The following is a 12,260-nucleotide window of genomic DNA, read 5'->3' on the forward strand; positions in this document are numbered from 1 at the left end:
TTATCTGGATGATCTTATTATCTCCTGCTGAAGACTGTAAATAGTTTTTTGGGGGTTTTTAAGTGCACTTTGCCGCATGCTTTTCTCATCTCAACATCTACAAGCAAATTTAGATTTCCAAAGCTAACATAAAGTAGAATCCAGTTTCCCCACCTGTGAATGATCCTAATGTTTTGTGCACCCCATCTGTGCTGTTGTGGGAGGTTTTTGGGCAAAACAGTGCAATAACAAAACAAAAGTGAAGATATAGGCTATACACTAACTGGCATATCTTCAAGTTACCATATAGTCCCAGTCCCAGTCCTGCAACTGTTTTCACATAGTACCAATTTCATGCATGCTGGTATGATAGTTAAACTCTGACCTCACACGTTATTCTCCATTCACAGGCTCTTCCTGATCAGATATGACTTTTTGCTGCAGGGGGTGGGGAGGACAAGATGGCACTCCCCATTCCACTCAGGGCAGCCAACCAGACTGGCTATTTGATATTACTTCAACACAGGCAACAGGAAGCTTTCTCTGCCACACCTGAGCTCCACAAACTACCTTAGGAAGACAGCTATGCCCTCCTAGTGCCTTGATTCCATTTTCTGCTCCCCAACTTATGCTACCTGAGACAGTTACATACCTCACTCTTCCTAATGGTAGGGCTGGCTCTGCTTCCTGACACGTGTTTCACAGAATACAGTACAAGGAAACTAATGGAACCATGAATATTTCTTTTAAGGCCCCTCAACAATCTGGGCTGGGTGGATGGGCTAATCTCTTCTTAAGGTTCTGCGGGGCCCTGAAAACTGGGACTGAGAATGCCTTTTTCATAAGGAAGTGGGGAAATAAATATAAAAGCCAAAGCATGTCTTTAAGCCTGTGTTTACACTTGCAGAGTGACCATCCAATTTCTTTGGCACAGGGCAACTGTACATCAGCAGCACCTGGGAAGGAAAAGGGTGGGAGGGAGGGAGGAACATTGAATTCTATGTTCCTTTCCATACATTTCCCCCCGCATAATAAATTCTCTATAACATATTCTTGGTAAGCCATCTTGAATCAAAATGGTGTCCAGTTGTACCCGAACAGAGAGGAAAAGCCCTGCTCACAGTAACCGTCGCAGAAAATTTGGTCAAAATATCTTCAGATATTGCTATGCAAATGCATATCAAACAGGCAGCTTTCCACAATATATAGTAGATGAACATATGAATACCTTTGGTTGGGTGGATTCTAGCGGCAGGGTTGTCCCATTCCTTGGTCCTGGCAGGACCCTTCTGTCCATAAAAGCTGCATGACAAGCAGAAAGTGAAGCATGAGGATGACTCCTCCTACTACAATTTATTACCTGCTCTTCACCTAAGGTCCCAGGCCAGGTTGCAACAATTAAAACACAAAATCAATATTAAAACACAGTATTACACAATATTAAAAAAAAGCTTAAAACAACTTAAAAATGGGAGGGTCCTAAAAATATACATCTTAAGTGTCAAAAGCCAGGAATAAAGAGGTGCATCTTCAGCTGTTTCCCAAGCTGCACCTGGTGAATTTCAAGCTATATCATACCTGTTAAAGGCACAAGTGTCTGACACCTGTCAGGGAATTTGTGCCAGTTGTATATCATGAACAACCCACCTGAAGCCATCATGCTGATTTTATGAAAGCTTTAAGGGGGGGGGGGTGAGCTGTAATTCTATGCACATTTATAGGGAGTGAAACTCAGCAAGCCTTTTTTTTTTTAAGTTAGCATGTTAGGCTTCACAATGGTATAGTATATCTTTGGTATAATGTTCACTCTCATAGCAATTTCAAAACTGCAACCCTGAATGAAATTCTGCATTATTCCGAGTTTAAGGCATTGTAATAAGGAGCAATCCTTAATACAATTTGTGGTGTTACACTCCAGTACCTATAATATAGGGCAGCCTATTCCTCTCCCTGTTTGCCCTATAATATTTAATCACCATCTTTCATTGGTGTATCAGTTTGATGTCCTCCAGAGATTTTGGGCTACAACTCCCTTCATCCCTGTCCATTGACTGATGGGCACTGAAGTTTGAAACATCTGGAAGACACCAAGTTAAAGAAAGTTGGCTTACTGTGGAAATAATATATCAGCTTAGCCTCTATAATATAGTCTATATTTTAAAAAATATCAAACTAGCATCATATTGGGAAATTTTATCTTCTGCTGATTTTTCTAAATTAATAACTTTTATAATAAAAAAAGAGGAAGGCTATAATGGGAACAGTCTTGTTGCATTTCATCGACCTCAGCGTGAGAGTTGATTTAACATTAGCAGTATACAGAGCATCCACACACACACACACAGGAAAAAAAATATCATACAGGCTGAATCCTGAATTCCAGTTTAATTCAAAACGACTTGGCAGAAAATCTCTAGGCCACCAAATGCTATTATAAAGCACTGCATTCTCATTAAAGGTCTGAGTCTCTCTTCCCGCCCCCCTCCCCGAGGGCAGGCTCCTCTTGAGGCTGTCCCTCTGGCATAACATGTGACAGAGCTAATCTGTCTTCACTTAGACAGCACTGCAGATATGCAAACCCAGGTGGCACTAATAGGTTTATGGAATTGGATACAGTATGTTACACTGTGAGAAATTCCCATAGATCAATTCTGCAGTGAAGGTTAACCGACAAACAAGGGACCGTAATATTCTCCCCTCCCTCCCTCTCTCCCTTTTCATGGGCCTGCTAACAATTTTATGCTTTTAAAAATAAAAGCAGGGAGATTCTCCCATTCTAGAATAGGGTGGGGGTGGGGATTATTCGCTAGGTTTTCTGTGTGCATATGAAGAAACTCAGAGAGAGAGGCAAATCCTGCTTTCAGGTATTGTAATTCTAGAACACATTCGCCCCCAGTTAAGTTGACTAGCAATACAACTGTTCTCTCTGTTCTCTATGATTGCTGGAAAGGGATAGATAGGGTCACTTGGAAATCTCCCCTCTTTCAGAGCGGAATCGGGATTTTTGCTGCTGTTCCATGGCACAGAGATTCTACTGAGAACAAAAAGACTGCTGGTCACATTCTACTACAATGCAGGCAATCTCCTGGACCAGGAAGGCACCTGATAAGCAAGGAACAGTGAGATCTTCTTATTTCTTATGCACATGTGTGAGGGGGGGAGGGTGAGCGGGTTGTGGACTATGTAGGATGACATCATATAGGAAAGAACCATAGCTGAATGACAGCACTACACAAACTAAACAAAAGCTCTGACTCATTACAAGGCCACGTTTCATTGTCGTGATCACCACATATGGATTGGTGCTTTCTATACATGGCTAATGGGAGGGGCATTATTAGTGTGAAACCACGGAATCGTAGGACTGTAGGGTTGGAAGTTGACCCCCCCCAAGGGGTCATCTAGCTGAACCCCCTGAACACAGGAATCACAGCTGAAGAATCCCTGGGAGATGGCTATCCAACCTCTATTTAAAAACCTCTAGGGACAGAGAGTCCACCACCCTTCAGGGTGGTCCATTCCACTGTTGAACAGCTCTTACCGTCAGAAAGTTCTTCCTAACATATAGTCAGGATCTCTTTTCTTGTAATGTGAGTCCATTGGTTCGGATCCTACCCTCTGGAGTAGCAGAAAACAAACTACCATGTGGCACTCCTTTAGATACCTGAAGATGGCTATGTCAGTGGTCTACTAAACCCCCCTCATTTTCACATTTTCACATTCACTGCTGTCAAGCCACCCTACATTTGTGCATCTGGTTATTCCTGCCTAAGTGTAGAAGGAGGAGTTAGCAGATGATGATGATGATAATGATGATGATGATGATGATGATTACCCTAGCCACTCTGGGCAGCTTCCAACATATATAAAAACATTATAAAACATTACACGTTAAAAAGCTTCCCTATACAAGGCTGCCTTCAGATGTCTTCTAAAGGTTGTATTATCTCTTTGACATCTGATACCAGGGTGGGTGCCACTACTGAGAAGGCCTGGTTCCCTGTAACTTCACTTCTCACCATGAGGGAACCACCAGAACGCCCTCAGTGCTGGATCTGTGTCCCGGCTGAACAATGGGGATGGAGATACTCCTTCAGCTATCTTGTCTCTTGTTCCCATAACTGTTCTTGTGCTTTTTTTCTTTGCTGCCAGAAGTACCGAAGATCACGACTAAGCTATGCTAGTTTGAGACCAACCTAACAGCAGCTGGCACAGAGGAACTGTAGGCTTGGCCTGCCTGTTTATCCTGATGTAAACTCAGACGACATCAATAAGAGACCCACAGACAAAGGCAACAGGTGAACAATATATGAAACACCTCAGTGGGAAATCTGAATGAGGGCCTTATCTAATTAAAGAGGGCATTGCCATGATTACCTGAATATCAGTCTAATTATTATTAGAAAGTACATATTCACAGTGGAGGATTTTAGGCTAAAAAGTTGATGAGCTGATCATTTGCGGTCATTTAAAAATCCCAAGGCACCCTTTGTATGATGAGTGGTTTTAATCTCAGGATCTTGGCTGGTTTCCAAACATTGGTAATAAATTACATTCCTCTCTTCCTAAATTCCCTGTATTTTACCCCAGAGATGGACAAACTTCCACTGACAGATGAAGGCTTTCATCCACATGAATTGCAAACCTTTAATATTGGTGTTGGGGGAAATGCAAAAAAATATTCATAGCTTTGGGGAGATGGGGGGAGGGTAGCAACTCAATAGTCTAAGAGTTCAACCCTTCAGTTCAGTGTGGGAATTCAAAACTGGGCATAGAGGTTACACTCCCCACAGTCATTGCTCTGTTTATTTAAATAGAAAAAGTTGTTCTACACACAGGTAAATTTGCATACAATATTGAGCTGCCCCCTCTACTGGAGTTAATGAGGCAGTTTCTGTGCACATATATTCTTGTGTTCTGGGCTAGGGGGTTGGCCTAGGAATTGTAGAATTGTACAGTTGGAAGGAACCCCCTAAGGGACATCTAGTCCAACCCCCTGCAATGCAGGAATCTCAACTAGATCATACATGACAGACAGCCACTCAACCTCTGCTTGATAGCCTCCAAGGAAGGAGAGTCCAGTACCTCTCGCGGGAGTCTGTTCCACTGCAAAACAACTCTTACTGTCAGAAAGTTCTTCTTGGTGTTTAGTTGGAATCTCTTTTCTTGTAACTTGAATCCATTGGTTCGGGTCCCATCCTCCAGAGCAGGAGAAAACAAACTTGCTCCATCTTTCATTTGACAGCCCTTTAGATATTTGAAAATGGGTATCATCTCTCCTCTCAGTCTCTTCTTATCCAGGCTAAATATACCCAACTCTTTCGACTGTTCCTCATAAGGCTTGTTTTCCAGACCCCTCACCATCCTGATCACCCTCCTCTACACATATTCTAGCTTGTCGACGTCCTTCTTAAATTGTGGCACCCAGAACTGGACACAATTCTCCAGGTGTGGTCTGACCAAGACTCTTTAAAAGATTTCAAATGGGCAGATCACCTGACACATGGGCAGAACAGTAAGATTGCGGTCTTCAGTTTTCAAGTACACAAGGGTATGAGAGAAGCGGGAAAGCTGGGTTCTCAAAAGAAGTGAAGAACCCGCTGTGGTGATAATTGTTGAAGGGGACAGTCTTTCTTCATCCCTAGTTACACTTTGAGAATGACTGAACAATGAAGACTGTTTCCCTCTTTCAAGGCTAACAATGTCACTGTTGGAGAATGTCCTTTTCTTAAAAAAAAAAAAAATGAGGGGGAAGGACAAAATTAAAATGTGGGGGAAACAACAAGTGACTATGCCGCCATTCAAGGACTGTTATTAATCTGAGAGATAACTACAGAGACCACAGTGTCACAAGCTTCCCGCTCACCCTATTTCCCACAAGATGGAACACACTGCCCAGTCATGCACAAGGCCGAGACGATGCACTTCTCACTGTAAATTCTCCCTGTTTTGTCATTCCACAAAAGGGAATGTGACCACCAGCTTCAGCCAAAAGCACGTGCCTCTTCTGTAGACAAACAAGTTAAGATTTTTCAGTCCTATTACCAAGAGGAAGCAGGAGAAAACAATAAAAAGACGAAGGAGGCAATGTGAAAACACCACACACAAATGTAAAGACTTCATAACAGGGTGTAACAGCTACAACTGCTCAGAGACTGAAGGGTCCCTGCCATCCTGGATCATGAACTTCTCTTACACAATTTTCCTTCCATTGTGATGCCTCCCACTTTGAAAGCCTACTCATCTTCACATTTGAAGGATGGCATATGGGAAGAGGGAAGTGGGACAACGAGCTCAGAATAACTTATGTGGCAGCAACTGATGCAAGATGAAGTCTCTCATAGAGCGATTGTTATTTCCCCCCTCCAGGTTGTCCTGCAGCCGGCGCCTCAGAAAATATTTGTGGGGCTTCGCCACAGCTGCTGTTTCTGCCCTCTGGTAACTTATCACTGGCAGCTTTGCTCTGAAAAACACCTTTGGTTTCAATCTTCTGAGGCATGGTCTACACCAGGGGTAGGGAAACCTCAGTGATGCTCAGCGTTGGGGAACCCAGGTGCGCAACAAAACCTACTTATGACACCCCACTCAAGAGAGCATAAAGCCACACAACCAAACACCAGATTGCTAGCAGGGGTGCGAGTCGGGACAGAATGTAATGGGAACAGTCAAATGGCCTACTAAGAACTAAATTTGCTGTGAGGGAATTCTGTGAGTGATGACAGATGTTGTGGGGCATAGAAGCTGCCTCAGTATGATTGTATTTCATTTCCTGTAGGATTTGGGGGGCCTTCTGAATTAAAAGGCAGGATAGGGATCGAATGAGCAATAACAAAATAGGCTGTTCAATGTATGAGGGCTCTATCACTTCATTTACGTGTGTGTGTGTGTGTGTCTGTGTGTGTGTAAGAGGGGGGAATGAATTTAGCATGAGGCCTATGGAGAAGTTGTTGATTTCTAGTCTCTTTTGTGTGGAGATGAACAACGTGAATTAGATTTTAGGATAAGAAAGATTTACCTTAAAAGCAGAAACAAAACAGCAATAGCTAAGGAACAAGCAAGAATAGACTAAAACCATCCCAAGTAAAAGATATATTTTTTATTTTCTTACTGGGGTGCCATCTTGATTTTCCTCCTCAAGCACCACAATGTCTTGGACCATCTGTGGATATCTGGAGGTACCCTTGCATCATAACCCTGTGCTAGCCCTCTGCAGATAAACAATCTCCGCCAATTTGATCCATCTCTCTCCGAAAGATGCTGACAGAGAACATTAAACAAAACATCAGAAGAAGAAGAAAAGGCAACTGAAGAAAAAAGACAAGCTTGCTTCACATCAGCATCAATTGGCCATGCTCCTTTGACACTTCCTTATTTTCCAACAAGCAATTTGATTTCGCTCTACCTCAAAGCAAAGTCATGGGGTTTCTTGAAAAGAAAAAGAACAACAAAGATTAGTTATTTTAATGTATTTAACAATGATTTCAATGAACAAATGAAACGATGAATTCTGACTTTCCATGTCACTGTTGCCACACACTTCAATTTATACATGGGAGGCTCTCTCTTTTTTCCAATTTATGTGGGAAGGATAGGGCAGAACAACATCCATAGTCTCTGCTTCCAACCCTACAGAAAGATCACAGGTCTGTGGGTCAGGTGAGACCCCTATCTAGACTGAATGAGACCCCCTATCTGAAATCCCGGAGAGCTGTAGCCAGTCTGTATATATAGACAATATGGAGATAGATGGACCAACGACCTCACTTAGTATTCCAGTCGTCTTATTTATTTTATTTAACAAAACTAATATGCTGCTAATATGCTGCGAATAAACCTCTAAGTGGCTGCAGCCTCCTCATGTTCAGCTGAAGGTGGTCTGACTGCAGCCTAAATCGGGGACCCCAATCACACAGCCTACACATGTACTCTCTCTGCCTTGGGGTGCAGAGTAAATTTCATTCAGCTCAATGGGGATTGCTTCTAGTAGACAAGTATAGGATTGCACTCTAAATTCATCAAAATGTGTTGATCTGAGAGGCAGGGAGAGCATGCATAACCCCAATGCCACACACATTCCATGCACACGGTATTGTGATGTGCAGAGAGCCCGATTGCTAGTATTTTCAAAGTTTTTTGCTTCAGTGGAATGAATATGGCAAACTTAAGATGCCACTACCAAAACAGGCTAGCAGAGTACAGCTCAGGGGTCAGCAACCTTTCTCAGCCGTGGGCTGGTCCACCGTCCCTCAGACCATATGGTGGGCCAGACTATATTTGGGGGGGGGGGTGAACGAATTCCTGTGCCCCACAAATAACCCAAGAGATGCATTTTAAATAAAAGCACACATTCTACTCATGTAAAAACACGCTGATTCCCGGATCGTCCGTGGGCCGGATTGAGAAAGCGAATGGGCCGCATTCAGCCCCCGGGCCTTAGGTTGCCTACCCCTGGTCCTATATAAGAAGACGCAAAATAAATACAGTATTTGCAGCTTTAAAAAAAAATATTCATGCAAAAGTGTTAGTCAATAAGCTTTTTTGTCCACATTCCTAAACAGGAAGGCTCATGAGAATTATAAAGCCGCCATTTAAATTTTCCACAATGTCCCTGATGCCACGTCTCTCGGTGATATTGTGGGAGATTAAAACAGTGGCTAGGCTCAGCTGCCCAGTCTGCATGAAGCACTGCCACCATCCCGAGGGAAACCCACCAGGTCCACTGACTGAGTTAACACCACACATTGCCTTGCCTATCAAACTTTGTCCATCAAACTCAGAGCTGAAACCCTGAATAGTAGAAGGAGTACCATGAAATAACACATGCTCTTGAGGAAGACACACTTGTTATGCAGTTTCTCTGTTGACCTGAGATTCCTTCTTTAATTGATATGTTTTAATGGGATTAGGGGACGCAAGTGGCGCTGTGGGTTAAACCACAGAGCCTAGGGCTTGCTGATCAGAAGGTCAGCGGTTCAAATCCCCACGACGGGGTGAGCTCCCGTTGCTCGGTCCCAGCTCCTGCCAACCTAGCAGTTCGAAAACGTCAAAGTGCAAGTAGATAAATAGGTACTACTCCGGCGGGAAGGTAAACGGCATTTCCGTGCGCTGCTCTGGTTTGCCAGAAGCGGCTTAGTCATGCTGGCCACATGACCTGGAAGCTGTACGCCGGCTCCCTCGGCCAATAAAGCGAGATGAGCGCCGCAACCCCAGAGTCGTCCGTGACTGGACCTAATGGTCAGGGGTCCCTTTAATGGGATTATTTCATTGAGTGTTTTAATTAGGAAAGTTTATATGAGATTGTTTCATCGTGTTTTCTAACCATGGTCTATTTTACTATTATCCTTTGTTTTAATACGAAGCCATTAAACAATACATACATTTTTAGCAACAACAACACCACAAACTTTTCCTGAGGTTTTTATTATTTTAAAAATGGGGGACTACTCAGTCTCCCATCTGCATTCTTAAGTGACTGTAGTGGGGACAGGGGTGCTAACTTGAATAAAATATTGGGGGGGCAGGTAACCAGGTGAGCCCAGCCCCACATAATCTATCACACGCACACCACTTGAATGGCAATGCCCATCAAATTTGGGGGGGGAGCAGTCCCCTCAAATATTTTATTGGGGGGAGGGCAAAAACCCCCAGCCCCTAGGAGTTGTCTAGTATGAGTGGAGGGTATTCAATGTGCTTTTTCAGAATGTGCAAACTGATCCACAGTGAGTTTCACAAGGTCAGGAGGAAGTGTGAAACAGAAAGAGGCATGGAATAAGCCTGGTCGCTATCCTACAGGTCGACACACAATCACCTTTGTCTCCGAGTAATTTCCCACCACTGACCTTTATATCTCTGAAGGGACAATTGTGAAAAGCAAATATTTGGGTCAGATTTGTTCCAAGGACTTAAGATGCCTTGCTTTGCTTTCTGTATTGTTCACTCAAGCTTTTATCAACATAATCTGAAGGAACATGAAAGCTTCGCAAAGGCTCAGACTGTGCCAGATTTGGTAAGGATTTTATCTGAAAATGGAAAAGACAATGGCGTGTAACCAGTAAGGTAATTTCCTAAAGGTGGTCTGATTCTAGCAGGAGATTTCCCGCCCAGACTTTCCATTTAAGGGAAGAGTTAGGGCACCCACATGGGTGGGCTCTAGATATGTGGGGCCCTTAGCCCTCCATATCCCTCTCCTATGTCAGTGCTTCCTGGGTAAACTTCAGGCTTAGCAACTGGCCTGGGCTAACCTACCATTGTAAATTTCCCACAATCCCCTGGGGCGATGCTATGATGAACATTCCAGGGCATTGTGGGAAATTTTAAATGATGGCTTGAAACCACCCAGTGCAGGGGCCCTAGAGAACCTGTTGCCAGTGGACCCTACCAGGGCGACAGAGCCCTGGCAGTTGCGCAAAACTGCCAGGTAGCATCAGCAGTCTCGATACCCACTTAACTTCCATGCCACATAAGCAGTAAACACATTCTTCAACAGTCCTCCACAGCCTGGCACCCCCAAATGTTGTTCGAGGCCATCCACACAAGCCAGAATGACTTGGGTTGCCATATTTCAAAAAGTGAAAATCTGGGCACAAGAGTTATTGAACTTTTTCTGCCCAGACGCTGTTTATGGGGGGCAAATCCCGGCTATGTCTGGGAAATTCCAGGCGTATGGCAGCCCTAAGAATGACCAATCAGGGATGACAGGAGAAAGTTTGACCTCCAAGTACCCATGCATTACCTTAGCCTTTCCATCCCATTTTCTCTGGACCCTGAAGTTGGGGGGTCAAAGGTATGCCAACCTTTAAAAAGGTATATACTTTTAAAATTCTGAACTGATACACCCTAGACTGTGCTCACAGTTCTTAAACCTGCAAATGAGGAAAGTTCCAACAGTTCATTTGAGTTTTCATAATCATACCAAACAAATGTGTAGGGTACAAATAAAATTATTATTATTATTATTATTATTATTATTATTATTATTATTACCTACTGCAACCTTGACACAAGCGTCACAACAGCAACACCAGTGACTAAAGCATGAAAAACAGGGACCTGGTTTCATATAAATGAATTTGAAAATGAAAGATTTAAAATTGTAGATAAAGGAAAATTACTGCATTTCCCCACCTCTCCACACCGACCTCCCAATATAGTCTTAAGGGGCCAGATATGAAGTCCTACACATTACTTTATAATAGAAAATGATACATTTTTTAAAAAAATCAAAACTTAAAAATACCTTATGCATAATGATTTCATTTGACATCTACAAGCCACCATCATAAACATTTAAATACTCATATAATCATAGCCATATGTGGAGCTATTCTCTTTGCAGCTACTTGGGAGACATTTTACAGAAGTTCCCTACACATTATTTGTATTAACGTCAATTAGGTGAACAACCATAAAAGCAAGTGACATTTTGAGAAAATACACAGAAGCCTAAATTAATAACACGGGGCACAATACAGCTTGAGTTAGCAGCATAGTACATGAGGCCCATTCGAAAGGATCAGAAGGCACTGTCTTGTGCTGAGTTAGTCCATTGGCCCAGCTCAGTAGTACCAACACAGGCTGGCAGCAGCTCTCCAAGGTATTCCCCAGCTTTACCTGGAGATTCCAAGGAATGGACCTGGGACTTGTGTTCCACCTCTGACCCTTTCGATGGGCGAGATTCAAGCATATAGAACATAGAATTGTAGAGTTGGAAGGGACCATGCCATCTAGACCAGGCATCCCCAACCTTGGGCCCTTCAGATGTTTTGGCCTACAACTCCCATGATCCCTAGCTAACAGGACCAGTAGTCAGGGATGATGGGATTTGTAGTCCAAAACATCTGGAGGGCCCAAGGTTAGGGATGCCTGATCTATTCGAGACCCCACAATGCATGAATATGCAGCAGTCCCATACAGGGATCGAACCTGCAACCGTGGCATTATCAGCACCATGCTCTAACCAGCTGAGCTATCCAGGCTTGTTTAGCTCTTCCTTTTTTTATTAGTGGGACTTTAAAGTGCACAATTCTAGCCGCATCACACTGAAACATTAAATTAACTTACAAAATGTTGTAGGCTGATGCAGCCTCAGAGAGGCACAAAGGGAAGGCTAGCTAGATGTATTGATATTATTTTGTGCCCCGGGCCTTATTCCTGATGTGAATGGTACATGAATTGCTTATTACAGGCAACAACTATTATTATAATTATTTATTTGATATATACCCTGCCCTTCCTCCACAAGAAGTCTAGGGCATCACGCAGAACAACTATAGGTTAGGGAA

General features: G+C 43.2%; 2 protein-coding genes across 2 annotated transcripts in view; one reads left to right on the forward strand and one right to left on the reverse strand.

The window, feature by feature from the left end:
* ASAP2 (ArfGAP with SH3 domain, ankyrin repeat and PH domain 2) overlaps positions 1-12,260 on the forward strand; it is a 505,514-nt gene that overhangs the window by 146,478 nt on the left and 346,776 nt on the right. The window lies entirely within an intron of this gene.
* LOC308473632 (uncharacterized protein) overlaps positions 1-12,260 on the reverse strand; it is a 146,307-nt gene that overhangs the window by 128,236 nt on the left and 5,811 nt on the right. Inside the window, exon 2 of the mRNA XM_080999430.1 lies at positions 1,208-1,281. Within this exon, the coding sequence (XP_080855556.1) occupies positions 1,208-1,281 (74 nt within the window). The remainder of the gene's footprint in view (positions 1-1,207; positions 1,282-12,260) is intronic.

This window comes from Podarcis pityusensis, assembly GCF_964106645.2.
Source record: "Podarcis pityusensis genome assembly, chromosome: 3".
Taxonomy (NCBI): Eukaryota; Metazoa; Chordata; class Lepidosauria; order Squamata; family Lacertidae; genus Podarcis; species Podarcis pityusensis.